Below are 25,111 nucleotides of genomic sequence, written 5' to 3' on the forward strand. Positions count from 1 at the left end.
CTGCAGTCACGAAAGCTTTAAATCAAAATTTGCTCTTGTAATTGTTTTGATTTTAACCGTATTTCGATTTAAAGCTTTCGTGACTGCAATGATTCATCTTCTCTGGTTCTTTCGGTAAAGTCACGTAGAATGAGAATAAAATAATAAATTGATAAAATAAAATAACAGAATAATATTCTCACTTATTCTCAAAACACAATAATATTCTCAAAACTAAAGTGAGAATATTATTGTGTTATTTAATTTTATCAATTTATTATTTTATTCTCATTCTACGTGACTTTACCGAAGGAACCAAAGAAGATTAACCGTGTTTTTTTTACTTTTTGTGTTTATTCACATAAACAGTTATGCGCACGAGGTGAAAAATGTTACGAAAAAAGTATTTACAGTCGGCATGTGAGACGTGATAACAATGGCTCTTTCATGCATCATGCTATCGTGCTGTATAGTCAGAGGGAAATTCAGTAGGTACCTTGAAACACGCCCTAATTGTTTCTGAGGTGGTTTATTTGAAATGTATCGGTTAGTGGAGGTCCACTGGCCAACTGGAGGGCATCTACTCTATAAGTGGCTAATCTGTATGCTTGGCTGTACGTTTGTTTCTATAATCTCCACGAAATTCAATTAACAAGGAGTCATTTTAAAACTAAAGTAGTTTATATTATATTAAAACAATACAAATACTTTTTACCTGATCAATCTTCTAATTTGGCGTTTTGGGGCCCTCGGACTGCTTAGCTGCTCTATCATTTACAATAGCTTGGCATGTGATGGCAAGCTCTTGTAAATTCGTACAATAGATAGGGTTATAGAGGGCGGGGTGGCACAGAGAGCTGTTGAAACTCAATGGCTTCTCTTTAGTCTCCAATAAAACCACCTCCATAACAAGGATCAACAACTTATATACAGCACGGCATATCTCAATGTAAAATCAAATACACTTGTATGTACGTGTAGCGCAGGGACGTGCGGTCAGGGGAGGCACAGCCTCACCTGTCATACTCCAATGAGAATAGCTGTTACGAAAAAAAAGAATAATCAAATAAAAATTTAAATTTTCCCACTGATCTGTGTTATAAATGTCATTTCTGTACGATTCCAAACATTTTTATAGTCAAAGTCGCCAAATTTGCGGAGCTCCGCTGCAAATACAGGAAGAGACGAGAGGTGAGGCAGCGACGCGCTCAACCTCCCCTCTGATTGCGCAACCCCTGTTCTGTAATGCTGCGTGTTTTCATAAGGCGAATTGGATATAATTCTATGAATGTATTAGGGAACACATTTTTATAACGCGCATACGAATTGGTTATAAAGCAATCGAGTGAACAGAACTACGTTGCGCGAGTAGGAACAAGCAGTTGTAAGGCGACCTCGGTGTAGCATCACACAAGGTGGGATGCTGCTGGATGCTCTTGATGCTACCCACACGCCTCAGTCTTTGTTCAGGCTGCGTACGCACATCACGTGTTATCGCAGACATTGCTTTACCCTATATTATGCAGGGTGCTTCAACATGTTTTTAACACTTATATGGGACTATCGTTTTTAATGGAAAAAGAACGGATAATACACTGTAACATGATAAAGAAATGTATGTTAATAGCTGCAAAAAGTCAAAGAGTCTCCACTTGCTCGCCATCATTGTCAACACATGCCTGGAATCTTCTCTAGGTGGTCTCCAGAGCCCGGAGGCACATTTCTTGTGGTATTGTTGCACATTCTCACAAGTATTAAAACAATTTAAGCACCCCGTACATTATTTATTGTAACGCGATTTTCCATAACGCGGTGTTCTTCAGGAACGCAACTACCGCGTTATAGGAAAATAGAACTGTATAATCATGCAGGGTCTCGAACTCAGGACACTAGAGGTCGAATAAATTTAAGCTCGATTTCAATTTCTAAGGAATATTTTAAAAAGTGATTCAATATAAAACTGCTACATCTTCCGTGTCGCCTCACAATGAGTTTATGGATAGGAAAGGGGTAGGGGCAAAACAATTTCTGCTCGGGGTCACCAAATAGGCCAGCACCACCACTCAAGGGTGGGAAAACCCCGATTTTTTTTTGCCCGACAAATCGGGTTATTGGTTTTAATGGAATTAAACCCGATTTTGCCGATTAAAACCTGGTTGTATTATCGGCGTCTCGTGCACACTTCAATCCTGCTCGTCGTCGTCGTCCGCCGCCGCGTCGTCTTCGTCGTCGCTCTCGCCGCTGGACTCGGTGTTGTCGTGGCCATCGCCGGGCGTGGGGCAGTCGTAGAACGCGTTGAGGTTCGACTTAATGAAGACGAGCTTCTCGACTGTGCTGGGCGCCAGGCTGTTCCTCAACTTGGAGTGGATAAATCCCATCGTCGAGCAGTTTCGCTCAGACGCAGCAGCAGCGGCGGTCGACGTGGCCATGCCGCCGTGCGCGTGACTCACGCGCACGGCGGCTGAGCCCGGGCCCCGGCCCGAACGCTGCTAATAGGTGCGTGCGACTGAAATCCCGACTTCGCTTTAATAAAACCGAATAAAACCGGATTTGGGCAGGATCCAGGTGCTCCGGTTTTATATAAAAAAACGATTAAAGCCCGAATGAATAAAACCGGGCCGTGCCAGCCTTGCAAACCACTGCCTGCATGTACCACGAGGAGACGTTTCCATGTCTTGCGCTCGCAGTCTCAGTCTCGCATACTAGACATGCCCCTCACCCATCGCCCACAAACACCGCCTTGTTGTGAAAGAGCCAACGCAAGAAGATCCCTAGGTTTGATCTTCCACGAAGCTCATGGTCCACCCTAAACTGTATCCACTGCACAAACCACGGCAGTAGATGCGGATACCTGATGCACAAGTGGAAAATTAAAAACTCCCCAGTAGTGTGTGACTGTGGTCATCCAGAACAGACCGTACAGCATATAACGACGCAACGCCCGATCCACAAATACGAAAGAGACATCACAGTGATGATACACTCCACTGCTCTTGGCGCGGTTGTCTGGCTTGACCACCTGAATGTGAGATTGCAGTTGTTGCTCTGCGTCTACATTAGCCAGCTTGAGGGCGGGGTGGGGTTTAAATCAGGAATTCACCATAAAAACACATGATTTCAGTAAAACAAATCCATATGATCTCGCAAGTGCGTGTCACATAACGGCATATCAAACACAATGTGACAACGAACTCACCTGCGATATAGCAAACTCAAGGTATCCGTGTGCTACCGATTTTGTCTTTATAGTACTGTATTCGCTATTCATGGTTTCCTGCTGCAACAAAAAAATGTTACAGCAATTGTTTTTACCTTTAGCTGGATCCAAGATAATGGATGGAGTGATGATGCAGTGGTTCATGCACTGCGTCATCTGAGTTTGATTCCTGGCCATGGCTGACATCGGTGACATCTGAACAGATCCTGTACCCCCCCCCAACCCATACCGAGCAGCATGGTAAAGTATGGTCGAACAACAAAAATGACCGACACGGTGTGTGGAGGCCCTTGTACAGCAGTGGACTCGCAAATGAGCTGTCAGGTTTGCTTTTGTAAATGAAAGTGTATTTTGGCATAAACTGAAAAATCTGAGTCTTGCTGCTCCAAACGAGCATGGGCTGCAATGCCATTCTGTATGCAGCTCTCAGCAAGGTGGTCAATATTCCACTTTCCTTTGGGAGGGGGAAACTCGATGTAACCACCACTTCTGCTCCGCCCACCCTCGTCCTAGGCTCTGTGTTCGATGTGTTCAATACTCACGTGGGTCTCATTCCTTTGACATTTGATGGTGCTGTTTGTTGCTGGACGCTTGGCGTCTTTGGGACTCTGCACAGATCAACTTGAATATTTTGATTGTGTGGAATAACCTCCAATATTTGCAATTAATCAATTACACTAATATTCGATTCTGAAGATTGCAATTTAACCGCACTGTATAGCAGCACTTTCAAAACAATTTTGCAATATGACCCTATTTGAAGACAAAATTCCTATTAAACTGACAATAACCATAATTTAAAAACATTTCAAGTGACAGGATATTTCTGTACGTTCATTTTGTGTCGGTATTATAGAACAACAAATATGAATTTTTTTGATAAATAAATGAAGCAATAATTTGGACTCACCAGGTCGAGTGTCGAGACGCGTGTTGCTTGAGGCATGCGACACAGCTTCTCAAAATCTTGCGGTGTGGCTGACATTGCACATCCCACCTTCAGCGGTCACATCCAAAGTCAGTGCGCTCACTCACGTGTACACTACATGCTTGCAAAGGGTACCATCGGTTTCGAGGCACGCGTTAAGATGTCGGGGTTTGCGGATTCTCTCTTTTCCGTGAGAAAAAAAAACTCATCACGTGACATTTCAACGAGTTGTTTCGTTTCAGCCGCGGTCACATCCATTGTTTTAGGCTGGGCATTGAAATGGGTTTCGTGCCTAGTGACACCTTTTCACGTCGAAATCAGGGAAATTGGTTGCGAAGTGTGCGTCCAGGCAGCTGAGGTGGTGAGTCTTCGCCCAAGTGGAAAGACACTTTGGAAATTGAGTGGAGCCGGCAGTTCAACTTCAACAAACTCATCTTGCACACACCATCTCTCACGGATGCTGTGATTTGATCGCTCATTTGTATATTTGTGGTTTCATTGCAACATTTGCATTCACGTCGTTTCGTTTCCCAACCACAGGCGCGTCTCGCTTAACGAGCGTTCTCCTTCACGAGAGTCTGCTATAACTCTCAATTTGTTCGCAACACGAGAACATGTTCCCGAAACAAGCGGAGGCCGATCAACCAAACGCGTCCCGTGTTGGCAAGGGCCGCTACGCTACAATAATGGGATCGTATTACCACGTTCCCTACGCCCAGCCATCAGATTCTCAATCTCCTGTGCTGCGCGTGCCGCCGGAGCACGCGCCGCCTGAGCACGTGACCCAGGTGGGGACCACGTGGTGTTGGTGGCGAAACTGTCATGGCGGCGCGTGGGGAGCTACTCGCGACTCCCGCTCACGGCCAACACGGGTGACGATTGTACTAGGTGGTCCTGGTACACTCCGAGGTCGACTCGGCATCAAATGAGTACGGTGTGTAAACATCGCCACCGGGGAGACAAAGGCGGCCGGGCGTGGTGTGAGCCATCCCACCCACACCCGAGGATCGGCGGGCGGGGCCGCCATCGCAAATTGCCAGCCCTCGCAAACAACAGCGGTCGGTAAGTAAGCTCTTGACTATGCATATATTATTGTTGTGTTACATATAGATTTTATATATCAGGTATGTAGTCTTCTCTTTGTGCCCAACGCTTAAGGGCTGCAGTTTTTGGTAGCGGCAAGTTTGAGTAAAACTCACGTGTACAGTATTTTGGCGGGACAAATGGAAATATCACAGAATCGTTTTGCGCGTTACCCCCTCCCCCCACCTAGAGGTTCACTCAATGTTTATTTTACTTTCTATCGAAAACAAGTGTTAAGATAAGCGTTTAAAAGTCAAACTTAACCAAGTCGTCAATTTAAGTGTCTTTTGTACATTTATGTTCGTAGGTTTGAATATATTCTGTCTAGATTCGTTTAAAAAGAATGCAACCTTCTCTGGCTACTATTAGCCCTCTTTTAGAATTGTGTTTCAACCGATTACCCTCGCTTGCCTGACCCATCACGGCTCTGAGAAATAAATGTATGACTAATGGACGTCAATGTTAACCAGTTGTCCATTTTGTGAGGTATCCCTAACTAGCCAGTAACTTGTAAGCGAATAAACAAACCAACGGCGTAATTTGTTCGCGCTCGCTGGTTACTTTTGGAAACAACATTGTTGATAATTTATTTAGAAAGGTCTTTTATACCGATCTAGGTCACGATATGGACTTCGATGTTAGCGTCGTAATTTTCTATTGGCAGATTCATACGTGATTATTCACCAGTGACTCATGTTTGCTATAATTTCACACATTTATAAATCACCTCACGTACTCCCCCCCCCCCGGTTGCGAACCACTGGCCTAGAGAAGCCATTAGTGACAGACATTACCATCACATCGACAGTGAGGATGGCTTTATGAGACCCAAGGCGACATGGAATGCACAAAAGACGTTTGAACTGCCAATGTGTTCTTTGCGCGGCATTGACCTGCAAGGCTGTGAGCCTGAAATCGGTGAACTAATGCAAAACGATCCCACCCAGTTGTGTCGCGTCATTGACAATGACGCTGAAGAAGAATGCAGTCGTGTATTTTGACGGTACAATATATGAAATGCACAATCGATGATTCATCTAGATGAAGGGTGAGCAGTCAGATTCATTCCCTCACCCATGTTAACAATTTTGGTCTACCGCACCGACTGTTTGCTCTCATGTACACAGCGCACAGCGAATGACTTGGTGTTTCTACTTTGGCAGTGGTACACAAGCACAACAACAAATACATGGACGCATTCGTCAATAACACTGGCTTCTTCCAGGATAAAATATGGACAGTAAACCCTCTCAAACCACAAGGGTTATGTTCTTGAAAACGCGCGCGAATGTAGAAACCTTGTTGACCAGGAAAAATGGGGTTGCGTTCCTGGCACGAGTGAACATAGGGGGGAATAGTAAATGTTTAATACCACTGACTACAATAAATAATAAAATATGAATGACAATTCGTTTTTATTACCTTTCATGATGATTTGATGACAATGGAGATGGTGAGGAATTCAGGTGGACGACTCATCGGGAGATGCAGGTGTTTGATAACAACAACGCACAGTTATCATTTTAGCACTCGAGAGCACGTCTGTGATAGGCCGACATTTTGGCGTGGACTGTGAGATCCATCAAGAATGAGGCGAATGCAATCAGGGAAAGTGTTGCGGCTATCGCCCCCCAGTGCTGTGTTCTCTTATCAATAACTATCACATTTTTACTGTGAACAAGATTTCTACATATTCTTGGTTCTTTCGGTAAAGTCACGTTGAAGGGAAACAATAAAATATATATAAAACAATAAAATTCTCGCGACGTTTCGACTGCAACACAAGGCTGTAACCCTCGTGAATAGAGAAGGTTTACTATATTGGCATAGTCACTCTGGTTTGTCAGTGCGTCGTCAACCGCGAGCCGGTGGGGAGTGTCAGGGAAAGCTGTCCCAGGTAGTCCAGGAAGCCGGTAACATGACTTCTATGATTTCATGGGTGCCACATTTCTATTTACAGCGATGTTCAATGTACTGCTGGATCACGGCTTTCCTACTAGAGCTCCTTCTACTGGAGGCCCCTTCCACCAACAGTGACGTGAGCAAGCAATTCCAGGGTTGCACCTTTACATTTTTAAAATTAATGTATTTATTTGGTAAGAGCGTGTGTGTGTGTGCGAGTGAGTATCAGAGCATGTGGATTCTGTATGTTCGCCCGCTATTCCGCAGTGTGAGTATGCAAGAGGTTGAGTGAGTGAATATAAGAGTGAGTATAAGAGAGCGTGGAGTTTGTATGTTCTCCCCCATTAACATTGCATTTTACTATATCAACATTGATAAATGGTAACATATATTACAATACAGTAGCCTCTTGACTATCCGTGCTAATGCCGAGGACAGCCATGGCTAATAAAAAATTGCGGACCATCCAAAAATATCCATTTTACGTGGATCTCTTTGCCAAAAACCACTAATATAGATATACATTATGTTTAAGTTAAGGAAATTGAGTTTGTTAATGAACAACATTTTTTTAGTAAAGAATGTATTGATCTTGTTTTTTGTTACAAAAGTATTTGATTTAGAACGAATGCTAACGATCGACCGAACGATGCACATGCTCAGGGATAACTTTCCTGCTCCCGCGCAGAAGACTCGGCCCACTAAGTGGACAGAAGCAGAGCCACGCCAATCAACATCAAACTCCGCCCACTGTTGTAAAGATATGCAACTAAAGTACCGTAGGGGCGATCACATGGATTTCAGATTAACCGGAGCACGTGACTTGTAATAAACATTTCCATGAATAAGTGTATCACTGTTTTTAGATTATTAATTTGGGATTAAGGGAAACATCCATGAGTTATTAATTTGTGTCAATATCAGGTGCGTGGTTAATCCTCAAATGGGATAAAACGCAAGCGGATAATTGAGTCAACTGTATTATGAACTAAATCGACATTAACAACATTGCATTCTTCTATATCAACATTGACAACCTTTATAACATTCTTAACATTGTTTAGAACAATAAACTATGATAAAATTAACAACATTGCATTCTACTTGATAAACAACGATAATATTTCGAAGGTGGTAACATTATTCATGACTATAATAAACTGTTATAACAATTTCTGTGCTCCCCTCTGTCACGCGCGCTCCTTTATGGCGTGCCTTCCTCTACTACTGCTGCCACTAAACACTGAGGGGTTAGCATCTTCATCATTAGACCTCCTTTGCCAGTACCAAAATATAATAATAGGGTTTTTCCCCTTTTTTTTGGCAACGAAACTGAAACCTTTTTACAAGGATCCATGTCTGCATTAACCACAATACTTGCAGTCAAAATGCAAACAGGAAAACATACTATGATAATATATGCATTGTCCTTGAAACTGATTGGTCCACACCAAGGGACGGCTTTCTTTCGAGCCTCGACCCAATTGGTGCTCGACCAGACATGAATCCTTGTAAATAGGTTTCAGTTTCGGTGCCAGAAAAAAGGGGAAAAACCCTATTACACTGAGGGGTTGTTTTCATGGAGGTGGACACCACCTGCATCATGAACATGGCGAGTCCACCTCATCGGAAGCCAAGTTCACATTTCTTCCTGAGAAGTGGAGCTGCTTTGGCTGCATCTGCTGCTGCTGCTGCTATAGCAGACGGACAGAGAATACTACATCCGTGCAGGCCGCCCCGTCTGAAGCCACACTCGGGCACTGCAAGCCTTTCCTCGGTGTGTTTGGCGAGAGGGCGATGTTGAACATTTTTTTGCTAGGACCTTTCCCGGCACGCTGAGTAGGAAGATGCTCCGGTAGTACGGTCCCCCTTATAGAGGGGGACCACTAAGGTATCCTTCCAATCCTGCAGCACGTGTCCTCTGTGGTCCAGAAAGTTGTGATTATATCATATCGGGCAATCTGCAGACACGCTACCTGGGAAAAGTGCTGTTCGAGAGCACCTGTGAAGGTCGACACATCACACGAGAGGGTGGGTGGCCAACACCACACCTGGCTTAGTCTCCCCAGTGCTGATGTTTTACACACAGCACCAGGTACATGTCGTCCCCGGGTTACGAAAGGGTTAGGTTCCTGAGAACGATCCGTAACCCGAATTTTCCATATGTCAGTAATTGAACAATTTGTCCCTGAATTAAAGCTAAAATCCAATAGCCAGAAATAGTTGTGCCTCCCCTACCTGAATACTAGTTCGTTTTCCCTCAGGACTGTATTGTGCTGTTTTCTATTGCTACCTATATTCTATTGCTCTACATACTCTGCACTTCATATTCGTTTTTCATTTAATCGAATAACACTACCCATAATTAAACTAATGGGACATATTCTGGATCCAATTGTTTATGAATACCAGGAAACATTTTAATAAAAATCGTTAACAGAAAGCAGTCACTTCCGAATGTTTGTTTACCGTGCATTAGGCTAGGCCTAGACTTTACATACACACGCACACACATGCACGCACATTAAATACAGTAAAAACCTAACAATAGAAACATGGGGGAAAAGATAATTCGAAGCATAGAGAACAAACAATAATGTAATGGTATACAAAAATTACATTGCCCATAATCGTGGTGGGGCTTGGTGAAGGAGGCGTTTTGGTGGAGTGAGGCGTAAGGCGGCGTGCCTTATGCGTCCCTCCGCGGTATTCATCCGCAACCTCACCGCGCTGCACTATTTGCGCTTAACTTATGCAAACATTTCTGCATCTTAATTTTTTTATGCATTTATCAGAGCATTTTCATAAAACAATAAAATTCTCACTAAAAGAACCAAGAATATGAATCCCTGCAGTCACGAAAGCTTTAAATCAAATTTCATTTTCATAAAGTCGGGTCTTCCGTAACCCAGGAACTGCCTGTACTCATTTAAGGCTGATTTAGGGGAGGCTCGGAACAGGTTTGTATATTTGTCACTGATAATGGTCATGAGCAGGAATAGAACTCGGTTCGCTGGGTTCACGCCACTACGCTACTGCTCCCCACTCGCAAACACTTGTACATTATCACACACTCAGACACGCTCCCAAACACATATATACTCGCTCACACTCTACACTCTGCAAAAAAGGGAGACACCATACAAACTCAGCACGTGGTTTCAACTCGGCACTTGCCCCAACGTAGCATTGAGGCTATGGGGGAATCTTCGTGTTTGTTGTTGTTGTTTCAGGACCAGGACCCCCCGGTGGCGGAGAGTCGATCTGCACGATCGTCGCCGGCGCGTGGAGCCACCGGCTCACCGACTACTCCCAGAACGCGTGCGGGAAGGGCAGGTGGTGCACAGCGACACGTGATACATGTGCAGTGGATTCCTAAATATCAGCCTCTTGTCTCCACTTACACATGGCAGGTTTTCTCCCGGGGTCTCCGGTTTCCTCCCACATGATGCTAATCTGTGACGAGTAATGGAATTTGTCGTCAAACATCCAAATGTGGCGGCACCCGCCTCACGGTGTCTTAGTTCAATCGCCGGCATTGCTGTTACGATGCGATGCAGCCGTGGAGACAGGCGTCCTCATTATATGTTGTCTCGCTACTCGTGAAGCCGTCCCACCCCGATTGTCCCCGCCCACCAACACCGCCTTCCCCACAGTTCCTGCACGAGCTCCCAACACGTGGAGCAAGACGTCGCTCATCGTGCTGAACCACGCCTCGCGGCACGACCCAGAAACACACCTGTGAACCAGACACGATTCTTAAGTGTCCCAGAGTTGATTTTATGTCACCAGGTGAGGACTCGAGAGAGGAGCTTGGAAGCATTTGCAAGGGTGAAATAGAGCAAGAACAACCGTATCCTGTGAGGAATCAAGAATATTCCATGAACTCCCTGTGGTGGGAGTCTGCTCGGGCAGATCCTGATCCTGTTCCTCCCTCCTGCGCTCCCCCTCTGCACGTCGATGCGCTGCCACGTCGTCCACCCAGCAGCGAATCAATCGGCGAGCATCTGCTTCTCTCTGTGTCTGCCCCCCGCCCCTACAGCGCAGCTGGGGTCTGCACCCAGCTGTGGCGCGGCGAGTGTGGTGGGAACTCAACACCAGCGGCGCCACTCGCCTACCTGGAACTGCGCGCAGGTCCTGGCGCTCCCCGGGGCAGCTGGCATGGCTACAATGCAACGCAAACTCGCAGGGAAGAAACAGGTGAGTTTATGGAGGGGAGTAGAGTAAGATGGAAGGGGAGTGTGTGGAGGAGAGTAGAGTGGGATGGGCGGGGACAGAGGAAGCAGAGTGTGTGGAGGGGCGTAGAGTGGGATTCCAGAGGAGCGACAGTGAGTGTGTGGAGGGGAGTACATTGAGATGAGGGGAGAGACTGGTGAGTGTAGAGCTGAGTAGAGTGAGATGAGCGGGGAGAGACGGGTGAGTTTGTGGAGGGGAGTAGAGTGGGCTGAGAGAGGAGAGGCAGTTGAGTGTGTGGAGGAGAGTAGAGTGAGATGAGAGGAGACAGGTGATTTTTCTGAGGGGAGTAGAGGGGAATGAGAGGGGTGAGACAGGTGAGTGTGTGGAGCTGATTCGAGGGAGGTGAAAAGGGAGAGGCAGGGGAGTGTGTGGAGGGGTACAGTGAGATGAGAGGTAAGATACAATTGTGTGGATGGGAGTCTAGTGGGATTAGAGGGGAGCGACAGGTGAGTTTGTGGGGGCGAATCGAGTGGGATGAGAGGGGAGAGACAGGGGAGTGTGTGGAGAGGTGTCGAGTGGGACGAGAGTGGGTGACAGGTGAGTGTTTGGAGAGGAGTAGCGTAAGATAGAAGGGGAGAGTCAGGGAAGTGTGTGGAGGTGGAGTACAGTGGATGAGAGGGGACAGAGGAAGGAGAGTGTGTGGAGGGGCGTAGAGAGGGATGAGCGGGGAGAGAGGGATGAGTTTATTGAGGGGAATAGAGTGGGATGAGAGGGGGAGACAGGGCAGTGTGTTGTGAGGAGTAGTGAGATGAGAGGGGAGAGATAGGTGAGTGTGTGGAGAGGAGTACAGTGGATGATAGGGGACATAGGAAGCAGAGTGTGTGGAGGGGCGTAGAGTGGGATTCGAGAGGAGCGACAGTGAGTGTGTGGAGGTGAGTACATTGAAATGAGGGGAGAGACTGGTGAGTGTGGAGCAGAGTAGAGTTAGAAGAGAGGGGAGAGAGGCAGGATAGTGTGTGGAGAGGAGTAGAGAGAGATGCGCGCGGAGAGACGGGTGACTTTGTGGAGGGGAGTAGATTGGGATGAGAGGGGGAGACAGATGAGTATGTGGAGTGGAGTAGAGTGAGGTCAAAGGGGAGAGGCAGGGGAGTGTGTGAGGGGAGTACAGTGGGATGACAGGTTAGTGACTGTGAGTGTGTGGAGAGGAGTACATTGAGATGAGGGGAGAGACAGGTGAGTGTGGAGCGGATTTGAGTGAGATGAGAGGGGAGAGATGGGTGAGTTTGTGGAGGGGAGTAGAGTGGGATGAGAGGGGAGTGACAGTGAGTGTATGGAGAGGAGTAGTGAGATGAGATGGGAGATACAGATGAGTGTGAACTAGAGTGAGATGAGACGGGAGAGACAAGTGAGTTCGTGGAGGGGAGTAGAGTGGGATGAGAGGGGGAGACAGGTTAGTGTATGGTAGGGAGTAGAGTTAGATGAAAGGGGCGAGACATGCGAGTGTGTGGAGTGGAGTCGAGTGAGGTGAAAGGGTAGAGGCAGGGGAGTGTGGAGGGGACTGCAGTGGTATGAGAGGGGAGTGACAGTGAGTGTGGGGAGAGGAGTAGAATGAGATGAAGGAGAGAGACAGCTGAGTGTGACCTAGAGTGAGATGAGAGGGGAGAGAGACAGCTGAGTGTGGCCTCGAGTGAGATGAGAGGAGAGAGAGACAGCTGAGTGTGGCCTAGAGATGAGAGAGGAGAGAGACAGCTGAGTGTGGCCTCGAGTGAGATGAGAGGGGAGAGAGACAGCTGAGTGTGGCCTAGAGATGAGAGAGGAGAGAGACAGCTGAGTGCGGCCTAGAGTAAGATGAGAGGGGAGAGAGACAGCTGAGTGCGGCCTCGAGTGAGATGAGAGGAGAGAGAGACAGCTGAGTGTGGCCTCGAGTGAGATGAGAGAGGAGAGAGACAGCTGAGTGTGGCCTAGAGTGAGATGAGAGGAGAGAGACAGCTGAGTGTGGCCTAAAGTGAGATGAGGGGAGAGAGATGGATTGGTGTGTGAGGGGAGTAGAGTGAGATGAGAGGGGTGAGACAGGTGAGTGTGTGGAGGGGACTACAGTGGTATGAGAGGGGAGTGACAGTGAATGGGGAGAGGAGTAGAATGAGATGAAAGGAGAGAGACAGGTGATTGTGGCCTAGAGTGAGATGAGAGGGGGAGACAGGTTAGTGTATGGTAGGGAGTAGAGTTAGATAAAAGGGGCGAGACAGGTGAGTGTGTGGAGAGGAGTAGAGTAAGTTGGAAGTGGAGAGGCAGGTGAGTGTGTGAAGGAGAGTACAGTGGGATGAGAGAGGAGTGACTGAGTGTGTGGAGGGGAGAACATTAGGATGAGGGGAGAGACTGGTGAGTGTGGAGGGGAGTAGAGTGAGATGAGAGGGGAGAGACGGGTGAGTGTGTGAAGGTGAGTAGAGTGAGATGAGAGGGTCAGGTGAGTTTGTTGAGGGAGTAGAGTGGGATGAGAGGGGTTAGGTGAGTGTGGAGCGGAGTCGAGTGGTATGAGAGGAGGAGACACGTGAGTGTCGAGGGTAGTAGCGCTAGATGAAAGGGGAGAGGCAGGGGAGTAGAGTGGGATGAGAGGGGAGTGACAGTGAGTGTATGGAGAGGAGTAGTGAGATGAGATGGGAGATACAGATGAGTGTGGACTAGAGTGAGATGAGACGGGAGAGACAAGTGAGTTCGTGGAAGGGAGTAGAGTGGGATGAGAGGGGGAGACAGGTTAGTGTATGGTAGGGAGTAGAGTTAGATGAAAGAGGCGAGACAGGTGAGTGTGTGGAGTGGAGTCGAGTGAGGTGAAAGGGTAGAGGCAGGGGAGTGTGTGGAGGGGACTGCAGTGGTATGAGAGGGGAGTGACAGTGAGTGTGGGGAGAGGAGTAGAATGAGATGAGAGGAGAGAGAGACAGCTGAGTGTGGCCTCGAGTGAGATGAGAGGAGAGAGAGACAGCTGAGTGTGGCCTAGAGTAAGATGAGAGGGGAGAGAGACAGCTGAGTGTGGCCTAGAGTGAGATGAGGGGAGAGAGATGGATTAGTGTGTGAGGGGAGTAGAGTGAGATGAAAGGGGAGAGACTAGTGAGTGTGGGGAGGGGAGCACAGTGGATGAGAGAGTACAGAGGAAGCGGAGTTTGTGGAGCGGCGTTGAGGGGGATTCAAGAGGAGCGACAGTGAGTGTGTGGAGGGGAGTACATGGAAATGAGGGGAGAGACTGGTGAGTGTGGAGTGTAGTATAGTTAGATGATAAGGGAGACACAGGTGAGTTTGTGGAGGGGAGTAGAGTTCAAAGAGAGGCAGGGGAGTGTGTGGAGAGTAGTACAGTTGGATAAGAGGGGAGTGACGGTGAGTGTGGGGAGGGGAGTACAGTGGGATGAGGGTAAAAACAGGCGAGTGTGGCCTAGAGTGAGATGAGAGGGTAGAGACAGGTTCTTGCATGTGATGGGGAGTAGAGTGAATGGGTTGATTGGGGAGAGACAAGTGAATTTATGGAGAGCAGTAGAGTGAGATGAGAGGTAGGAGGCAGAGGAGTGTGTGGAGGGGCATGGACTGGAATGAGGTGGGTGAGAAAGGTGAGTGTGTGGAGCGGAGTCGAGTGGGTTGAGAGGGGGAGACAGGTGAGTCTGGAGTGGAGAAGAGTGAGGTGAAAGGGAAGAGGCAGGGAAGTGTGTGGAGGTGGAGTACAGTGGATGAGAGGGGACAGAGGAAGCAGAGTGTGTGGAGGGGCGTAGAGGGGGATGAGCGGGGAGAGAGGGATGAGTTTATTAAGGGGAGTAGAATGGGATGAGAGGGGGAGACAGGGCAGTGTGTTGTGAGGAGTAGTGAGATGAGAGGGGAGAGATAGGTGAGTGTGTGGAGAGGAGTACAGTGGATGATAGGGGACATAGGAAGCAGAGTGTGTGGAGGGGCGTAGAGTGGGATTCGAGAGGAGCGACAGTGAGTGTGTGGAGGTGAGTACATTGAATTGAGGGGAGAGACTGGTGAGTGTGGAGCAGAGTGGAGTGAGAAGAGAGGGTAGAGACAGGTGAGTTTGTGGAGGGGAGTAGAGTTAGAGGAGAGGGGAGAGAGGCAGGATAGTGTGTGGAGAGGAGTAGAGAGAGATGAGCGGGGAGAGACGGGTGACTTTGTGGAGGGGAGTAGATTGGGATGCGAGGGGGAGACAGGTGAGTATGTGGAGTGGAGTAGAGTGAGGTCAAAGGGGAGAGGCAGGGGAGTGTGTTGGGGGGGGGGGGAGTACAGTGGGATGAGAGGTTAGTGACTGTGAGTGTGTGGAGAGGAGTACATTGAGATGAGGGGAGAGACAGGTGAGTGTGGAGCAGATTTGAGTGAGATGAGAGGGGAGAGATGGGTGAGTTTGTGGAGGGGAGTACAGTGGGATGAGAGGGGAGTGACAGTGAGTGTATGGAGAGGAGTAGTGAGATGAGATGGGAGATACAGATGAGTGTGGACTAGAGTGAGATGAGAGGGGAGAGACAAGTGAGTTCGTGGAGGGGAGTAGAGTGGGATTAGAGGGGGAGACAAGTTAGTGTATGGTAGGGATTAGAGTTAGATGAAAGGGGCGAGACAGGTGAGTGTGTGGAGTGGAGTCGACTGAGGTGAAAGGGTAGAGGCAGGGGAGTGTGTGGAGGGGACTGCAGTGGTATGAGAGGGGAGTGACAGTGAATGTGGGGAGAGGTGTAGAATGAGATGAAGGAGAGAGACAGCTGAGTGTGGCCTAGAGTGAGATGAGAGAGGAGAGAGACAGCTGAGTGCGGCCTCGAGTGAGATGAGAGAGGAGAGAGACAGCTGAGTGTGGCCTAAAGTGAGATGACGGGAGAGAGATGGATTAGTGTGTGGAGGCGAGTAGTGAGATGAAAGGGGAGAGCCTAGTGAGTGTGGGGTGGGGAGCACAGTGGATGAGAGAGTACAGAGGAAGCGGAGTTTGTGGAGCGGCGTAGAGGGGGATTCAAGAGGAGCGACAATGAGTGTGTGGAGGGGAGTACATGGAAATGAGGGGAGAGACTGGTGAGTATGGAGTGTAGTATAGTTAGACGATAAGGGAGAGACAGGTGAGTTTGTGGAGGGGAGTAGAGTTAGAAGAGAGGGGAGAGAGGCAGGATAGTGTGTGGAGGGTTTCGAGTGCAATGAGCAGGGAGAGATGGATGAGTGTATTGAGGTGAGCAGAGTGGGATGAGAGGGGTGAGACAGGTGAGTGTGTGGAGGGGACTACAGTGGTATGAGAGGGGAATGACAGTGAGTGGGGAGAGGAGTAGAATGAGATGAAAGGAGAGAGACAGGTGATTGTGGCCTAGAGTGAGATGAGAGGGGAGAAACAGGTTAGTGTATGGTAGGGAGTAGAGTTAGATAAAAGGGGCGAGACAGGTGAGTGTGTGGAGAGGAGTAGAGTAAGTTGGAAGTGGAGAGGCAGGTGAGTGTGTGGAGGAGAGTACAGTGGGATGAGAGAGGAGTGACTGAGTGTGTGGAGGGGAGAACATTAGGATGAGGGGAGAGACTGGTGAGTGTGGAGGGGAGTAGAGTGAGATGAGAGGGGAGAGACGGGTGAGTGTGTGAAGGTGAGTAGAGTGAGATGAGAGGGTCAGGTGAGTTTGTTGAGGGAGTAGAGTGGGATGAGAGGGGTTAGGTGAGTGTGGAGCGGAGTCGAGTGGTATGAGAGGAGGAGACACGTGAGTGTCGAGGGTAGTAGCGCTAGATGAAAGGGGAGAGGCAGGGGAGTAGAGTGGGATGAGAGGGGAGTGACAGTGAGTGTATGGAGAGGAGTAGTGAGATGAGATGGGAGATACAGATGAGTGTGGACTAGAGTGAGATGAGACGGGAGAGACAAGTGAGTTCGTGGAAGGGAGTAGAGTGGGATGAGAGGGGGAGACAGCTTAGTGTATGGTAGGGAGTAGAGTTAGATGAAAGAGGCGAGACAGGTGAGTGTGTGGAGTGGAGTCGAGTGAGGTGAAAGGGTAGAGGCAGGGGAGTGTGTGGAGGGGACTGCAGTGGTATGAGAGGGGAGTGACAGTGAGTGTGGGGAGAGGAGTAGAATGAGATGAGAGGAGAGAGAGACAGCTGAGTGTGGCCTCGAGTGAGATGAGAGGAGAGATAGACAGCTGAGTGTGGCCTAGAGTAAGATGAGAGGGGAGAGAGACAGCTGAATGTGGCCTAGAGTGAGATGAGGGGAGAGAGATGGATTAGTGTGTGAGGGGAGTAGAGTGAGATGAAAGGTGAGAGCCTAGTGAGTGTGGGGAGGGGAGCACAGTGGATGAGAGAGTACAGAGGAAGCGGAGTTTGTGGAGCGGCGTTGAGGGGGATTCAAGAGGAGCGACAGTGAGTGTGTGGAGGGGAGTACATGGAAATGAGGGGAGAGACTGGTGAGTGTGGAGTGTAGTATAATTAGATGATAAGGGAGACACAGGTGAGTTTGTGGAGGGGAGTAGAGTTCAAAGAGAGGCAGGGGAGTGTGTGGAGAGTAGTACAGTTGGATAAGAGGGGAGTGACGGTGAGTGTGGGGAGGGGAGTACAGTGGGATGAGGGTAAAAACAGGCGAGTGTGGCCTAGAGTGAGATGAGAGGGTAGAGACAGGTTCTTGCATGTGATGGGGAGTAGAGTGAATGGGTTGATTGGGGAGAGACAAGTGAATTTATGGAGAGCAGTAGAGTGAGATGAGAGGTAGGAGGCAGAGGAGTGTGTGGAGGGGCATGGACTGGAATGAGGTGGGTGAGAAAGGTGAGTGTGTGGAGCGGAGTCGACTGGGTTGAGAGGGGGAGACAGGTGAGTCTGGAGTGGAGAAGAGTGAGGTGAAAGGGAAGAGGCAGGGAAGTGTGTGGAGGTGGAGTACAGTGGATGAGAGGGGACAGAGGAAGCAGAGTGTGTGGAGGGGCGTAGAGGGGGATGAGCGGGGAGAGAGGGATGAGTTTATTAAGGGGAGTAGAATGGGATGAGAGGGGGAGACAGGGCAGTGTGTTGTGAGGAGTAGTGAGATGAGAGGGGAGAGATAGGTGAGTGTGTGGAGAGGAGTACAGTGGATGATAGGGGACATAGGAAGCAGAGTGTGTGGAGGGGCGTAGAGTGGGATTCGAGAGGAGCGACAGTGAGTGTGTGGAAGTGAGTACATTGAATTGAGGGGAGAGACTGGTGAGTGTGGAGCAGAGTGGAGTGAGAAGAGAGGGTAGAGACAGGTGAGTTTGTGGAGGGGAGTAGAGTTAGAGGAGAGGGGAGAGAGGCAGGATAGTGTGTGGAGAGGAGTAGAGAGAGATGAGCGGGGAGAGACGGGTGACTTTGTGGAGGGGAGTAGATTGGGATGCGAGGGGGAGACAGGTGAGTATGTGGAGTGGAGTAGAGTGAGGTCAAAGGGGAGAGGCAGGGGAGTGTGTTGGGGGGGGGGGGGAGTACAGTGGGATGAGAGGTTAGTGACTGTGAGTGTGTGGAGAGGAGTACATTGAGATGAGGGGAGAGACAGGTGAGTGTGGAGCAGATTTGAGTGAGATGAGAGGGGAGAGATGGGTGAGTTTGTGGAGGGGAGTACAGTGGGATGAGAGGGGAGTGACAGTGAGTGTATGGAGAGGAGTAGTGAGATGAGATGGGAGATACAGATGAGTGTGGACTAGAGTGAGATGAGAGGGGAGAGACAAGTGAGTTCGTGGAGGGGAGTAGAGTGGGATGAGAGGGGGAGACAAGTTAGTGTATGGTAGGGATTAGAGTTAGATGAAAGGGGCGAGACAGGTGAGTGTGTGGAGTGGAGTCGAGTGAGGTGAAAGGGTAGAGGCAGGGGAGTGTGTGGAGGAGAGTACAGTGGGATGAGAGAGGAGTGACTGAGTGTGTGGAGGGGAGAACATTAGGATGAGGGGAGAGACTGGTGAGTGTGGAGGGGAGTAGAGTGAGATGAGAGGGGAGAGACGGGTGAGTGTGTGAAGGTGAGTAGAGTGAGATGAGAGGGTCAGGTGAGTTTGTTGAGGGAGTAGAGTGGGATGAGAGGGGTTAGGTGAGTGTGGAGCGGAGTCGAGTGGTATGAGAGGAGGAGACACGTGAGTGTCGAGGGTAGTAGCGCTAGATGAAAGGGGAGAGGCAGGGGAGTAGAGTGGGATGAGAGGGGAGTGACAGTGAGTGTATGGAGAGGAGTAGTGAGATGAGATGGGAGATACAGATGAGTGTGGACTAGAGTGAGATGAGACGGGAGAGACAAGTGAGTTCGTGGAAGGGAGTAGAGTGGGATGAGAGGGGGAGACAGCTTAGTGTATGGTAGGGAGTAGAGTTAGATGAAAGAGGCGAGACAGGTGAGTGTGTGGAGTGGAGTCGAGTGAGGTGAAAGGGTAGAGGCAGGGGAGTGTGTGGAGGGGACTGCAGTGGTATGAGAGGGGAGTGACAGTGAGTGTGGGGAGAGGAGTAGAATGAGATGAGAGGAGAGAGAGACAGCTGAGTGTGGCCTCGAGTGAGATGAGAGGAGAGATAGACAGCTGAGTGTGGCCTAGAGTAAGATGAGAGGGGAGAGAGACAGCTGAATGTGGCCTAGAGTGAGATGAGGGGAGAGAGATGGATTAGTGTGTGAGGGGAGTAGAGTGAGATGAAAGGTGAGAGCCTAGTGAGTGTGGGGAGGGGAGCACAGTGGATGAGAGAGTACAGAGGAAGCGGAGTTTGTGGAGCGGCGTTGAGGGGGATTCAAGAGGAGCGACAGTGAGTGTGTGGAGGGGAGTACATGGAAATGAGGGGAGAGACTGGTGAGTGTGGAGTGTAGTATAATTAGATGATAAGGGAGACACAGGTGAGTTTGTGGAGGGGAGTAGAGTTCAAAGAGAGGCAGGGGAGTGTGTGGAGAGTAGTACAGTTGGATAAGAGGGGAGTGACGGTGAGTGTGGGGAGGGGAGTACAGTGGGATGAGGGTAAAAACAGGCGAGTGTGGCCTAGAGTGAGATGAGAGGGTAGAGACAGGTTCTTGCATGTGATGGGGAGTAGAGTGAATGGGTTGATTGGGGAGAGACAAGTGAATTTATGGAGAGCAGTAGAGTGAGATGAGAGGTAGGAGGCAGAGGAGTGTGTGGAGGGGCATGGACTGGAATGAGGTGGGTGAGAAAGGTGAGTGTGTGGAGCGGAGTCGACTGGGTTGAGAGGGGGAGACAGGTGAGTCTGGAGTGGAGAAGAGTGAGGTGAAAGGGAAGAGGCAGGGAAGTGTGTGGAGGTGGAGTACAGTGGATGAGAGGGGACAGAGGAAGCAGAGTGTGTGGAGGGGCGTAGAGGGGGATGAGCGGGGAGAGAGGGATGAGTTTATTAAGGGGAGTAGAATGGGATGAGAGGGGGAGACAGGGCAGTGTGTTGTGAGGAGTAGTGAGATGAGAGGGGAGAGATAGGTGAGTGTGTGGAGAGGAGTACAGTGGATGATAGGGGACATAGGAAGCAGAGTGTGTGGAGGGGCGTAGAGTGGGATTCGAGAGGAGCGACAGTGAGTGTGTGGAAGTGAGTACATTGAATTGAGGGGAGAGACTGGTGAGTGTGGAGCAGAGTGGAGTGAGAAGAGAGGGTAGAGACAGGTGAGTTTGTGGAGGGGAGTAGAGTTAGAGGAGAGGGGAGAGAGGCAGGATAGTGTGTGGAGAGGAGTAGAGAGAGATGAGCGGGGAGAGACGGGTGACTTTGTGGAGGGGAGTAGATTGGGATGCGAGGGGGAGACAGGTGAGTATGTGGAGTGGAGTAGAGTGAGGTCAAAGGGGAGAGGCAGGGGAGTGTGTTGGGGGGGGGGGGGAGTACAGTGGGATGAGAGGTTAGTGACTGTGAGTGTGTGGAGAGGAGTACATTGAGATGAGGGGAGAGACAGGTGAGTGTGGAGCAGATTTGAGTGAGATGAGAGGGGAGAGATGGGTGAGTTTGTGGAGGGGAGTACAGTGGGATGAGAGGGGAGTGACAGTGAGTGTATGGAGAGGAGTAGTGAGATGAGATGGGAGATACAGATGAGTGTGGACTAGAGTGAGATGAGAGGGGAGAGACAAGTGAGTTCGTGGAGGGGAGTAGAGTGGGATGAGAGGGGGAGACAAGTTAGTGTATGGTAGGGATTAGAGTTAGATGAAAGGGGCGAGACAGGTGAGTGTGTGGAGTGGAGTCGAGTGAGGTGAAAGGGTAGAGGCAGGGGAGTGTGTGGAGGGGACTACAGTGGTATGAGAGGGGAGTGACAGTGAATGTGGGGAGAGGTGTAGAATGAGATGAAGGAGAGAGACAGCTGAGTGTGGCCTAGAGTGAGATGAGGGGAGAGAGACAGCTGAGTGTGGCCTAGAGTGAGATGAGGGGAGAGACAGCTGAGTGTGGCCTAGAGTGAGATGAGAGAGGAGAGAGACAGCTGAGTGCGGCCTCGAGTGAGATGAGAGAGGAGAGAGACAGCTGAGTGTGGCCTAAAGTGAGATGACGGGAGAGAGATGGATTAGTGTGTGGAGGCGAGTAGTGAGATGAAAGGGGAGAGCCTAGTGAGTGTGGGGTGGGGAGCACAGTGGATGAGAGAGTACAGAGGAAGCGGAGTTTGTGGAGCGGCGTAGAGGGGGATTCAAGAGGAGCGACAATGAGTGTGTGGAGGGGAGTACATGGAAATGAGGGGAGAGACTGGTGAGTATGGAGTGTAGTATAGTTAGACGATAAGGGAGAGACAGGTGAGTTTGTGGAGGGGAGTAGAGTTAGAAGAGAGGGGAGAGAGGCAGGATAGTGTGTGGAGGGTTTCGAGTGCAATGAGCAGGGAGAGATGGATGAGTGTATTGAGGTGAGCAGAGTGGGATGAGAGGGGTGAGACAGGTGAGTGTGTGGAGGGGACTACAGTGGTATGAGAGGGGAATGACAGTGAGTGGGGAGAGGAGTAGAATGAGATGAAAGGAGAGAGACAGGTGATTGTGGCCTAGAGTGAGATGAGAGGGGAGAAACAGGTTAGTGTATGGTAGGGAGTAGAGTTAGATAAAAGGGGCGAGACAGGTGAGTGTGTGGAGAGGAGTAGAGTAAGTTGGAAGTGGAGAGGCAGGTGAGTGTGTGGAGGAGAGTACAGTGGGATGAGAGAGGAGTGACTGAGTGTGTGGAGGGGAGAACATTAGGATGAGGGGAGAGACTGGTGAGTGTGGAGGGGAGTAGAGTGAGATGAGAGGGGAGAGACGGGTGAGTGTGTGAAGGTGAGTAGAGTGAGATGAGAGGGTCATGTGAGTTTGTTGAGGGAGTAGAGTGGGATGAGAGGGGTTAGGTGAGTGTGGAGCGGAGTCGAGTGGTATGAGAGGAGACAGGTGAGTGTCGAGGGTAGTTGTGCTAGATGAAAGGGGAGAGGCAGGGGAGTAGAGTGGGATGAGAGGGGAGTGACAGTGAGTGTATGGAGAGGAGTAGTGAGATGAGATGGGAGATACAGATGAGTGTGGACTAGAGTGAAATGAGACGGGAGAGACAAGTGAGTTCGTGGAGGGGAGTAGAGTGGGATGAGAGGGGGAGACAGGTTAGTGTATGGTAGGGAGTAGAGTTAGATGAAAGAGGCGAGACAGGTGAGTGTGTGGAGTGGAGTCGAGTGAGGTGAAAGGGTAGAGGCAGGGGAGTGTGTGGAGGGGACTGCAGTGGTATGCGAGGGGAGTGACAGTGAGTGTGGGGAGAGGAGTAGAATGAGATGAGAGGAGAGAGAGACAGCTGAGTGTGGCCTCGAGTGAGAGGAGAGAGAGACAGCTGAGTGTGGCCTAGAGTAAGATGAGAGGGGAGAGAGACAGCTGAATGTGGCCTAGAGTGAGATGAGGGGAGAGAGATGGATTAGTGTGTGAGGGGAGTAGAGTGAGATGAAAGGTGAGAGCCTAGTGAGTGTGGGGAGGGGAGCACAGTGGATGAGAGAGTACAGAGGAAGCGGAGTTTGTGGAGCGGCGTAGAGGGGGATTCAAGAGGAGCGACAGTGAGTGTGTGGAGGGGAGTACATGGAAATGAGGGGAGAGACTGGTGAGTGTGGAGTGTAGTATAGTTAGATGATAAGGGAGAGACAGGTGAGTTTGTGGAGGGGAGTAGAGTTAGAAGAGAGGGGAGAGAGGCAGGATAGTGTGTGGAGGGTTTCGAGTGCGATGAGCGGGGAGAGATGGATGAGTGTATTGAGGTGAGCAGAGTGGGATGAGAGGTGTGAGACAGGTGAGTGTGTGGAGGGGACTACAGTGGTATGAGAGGGGAGTGACAGTGAGTGGGGAGACGAGTAGAATGAGATGAAAGGAGAGAGACAGGTGATTGTGGCCTAGAGTGAGATGAGGGGGAAGTGATTGTGTGTGTGGGGAGGGGAGTACAATGGGATGAGAGTGGACGATAGTTGTGTATGTGGAGTTGAGTAGAGTGAGATGAGAGGGGACAGGCAGCAGAGTATGTGGAGGGAGTAAAGTCGGATTAGAGGGGAGTGACAGTGAGTGTGTGGAGGGGCGTAGAGAGATGAAAGGGGAGAGACAGGTTAGTGTGAAGGGGAGTCGAGTAGGGTGAGTGGGGAGAGACGGATGAGTTTGTGGAGGGAAGTAGATTGAGGAGAGGGGAGAAACAGGTGAGCGTGTGGACTAGAGTGATATGAGAGGGGAGAGGTAGGTGAGTGGACGAGAGTGTTGAGCAATTGAGCAATCATTGGAAGGATGTTATTAACCAAGTTAAACTTTAACTGCCTTATAGTTTATATTCATATCTCCGGTCTTTTACTCCCAGCCTTACACACTACCATCACTATGAAATTTGACGTGCAATGTTTCAGTCGTGCAAATTTGTCCCTCATCCCACTCTCCCCCCCCCCCATCCGTGGTACATGAGTACCATGCCCAGGAGCTTCTCTAATCTCCGTCCCCCAACACCCCCCCACCCTGCATCCGTCCTCCCTGGCTCCTCCCCACTTCTTACCCGATATAATCTCTTGTCACAAACAGCTCTCTCGACTCACCACAGTAATTTTGCTGTGACTGTTGCCACCTGATGACGGAAGCTTGTGCTGCCTCCGAAACGCCGTGATTTGATTTAGTTTTCACTTTTTGTTTTATTTTATTTTTTACCTACGTGACTTTACCGAAAGAACTAAAGAGTATGGATCTTTGCAGTCACGAAAACTTCAAATCTAGAATGGGAGACAAGTCACTTTGTGGAGGGGAGTAAAGTGAGATGAGAGACAGGTGAGTGTGTGGAGGGAGGTAGAGTGAGATGAGAGGGTACAGGCAGGAAGAGTGGTGCTGAAGGTCACATGTCAGACTTTTGTGCCATGGGGTTGACTGGTGGTGCCAGGCTATGTGCAGGATATCACAGGACACACCCAGGTGTCAAGGGGTTGACTTATGGTGCCAGACCAGGTGCAGGATGTAACTGGTAGATCCTTGTGCCATGGGGTTTATAGATTGTGCGAGGCTATGTGCAGGAGGTCACGCTACAGACCCAGGTGTCAAGGTGTTAACTGGTGGTGCCAGGCTAAGTACCGGATGTCACAGGACAACCCCAGGTGCCAAGGGGTTGTTGAAAATGCCAGGCTATGTGCTGCAGAAGATCACAGGATAGACCCAGGTACTTTGGGTTGTCTGATTGTGACATGGTTGGTGTAGGAGGTCATTGGACAGACACATGTGCCAAGGGGTTTACTGATGATGCCAGGCAAGGTGCAGAAGGTCATTCTGCAGGCCCAGGTGCCACGGGTTTGAGTGATGGTGCCAGGCTAGGTGCAGGAGGTTTCGTGACAGACCTAGGTGTTATGGGTTAACTGATGTTACCAGGCAATGTGCAGCAGGTCATATGACAGACCCAGGTGCCAAGGGGTTTAATGATTGTGCCAGGCTAGGTGCAGGAGGTCACGGGGGAAACCCAGGTGCCATGAGGTTTACTGATGGTGCCAGGCTAGGTGC

General features: G+C 49.7%; 1 protein-coding gene across 1 annotated transcript in view; it reads left to right on the top strand.

Annotated features, from left to right (window-relative positions):
• Positions 1 to 4,738: 4,738 nt before the first annotated feature.
• Positions 4,739 to 25,111, top strand: part of LOC116945807 (uncharacterized) — a 30,049-nt gene continuing 9,676 nt past the window's right edge. Inside the window, exons 1-4 of the mRNA XM_076063462.1 lie at positions 4,739 to 4,912; positions 9,077 to 9,140; positions 10,343 to 10,441; positions 11,152 to 11,309. Of these exons, the coding sequence (XP_075919577.1) occupies positions 4,739 to 4,912; positions 9,077 to 9,140; positions 10,343 to 10,441; positions 11,152 to 11,309 (495 nt within the window). The remainder of the gene's footprint in view (positions 4,913 to 9,076; positions 9,141 to 10,342; positions 10,442 to 11,151; positions 11,310 to 25,111) is intronic.

The sequence above is a fragment of the Petromyzon marinus genome, unplaced genomic scaffold (genome assembly GCF_048934315.1).
Source record: "Petromyzon marinus isolate PM22_M1 ecotype Great Lakes invasive population unplaced genomic scaffold, UKy_Petmar_22M1.pri1.0 PM_Scaffold_13, whole genome shotgun sequence".
Lineage (NCBI taxonomy): Eukaryota > Metazoa > Chordata > Hyperoartia > Petromyzontiformes > Petromyzontidae > Petromyzon > Petromyzon marinus.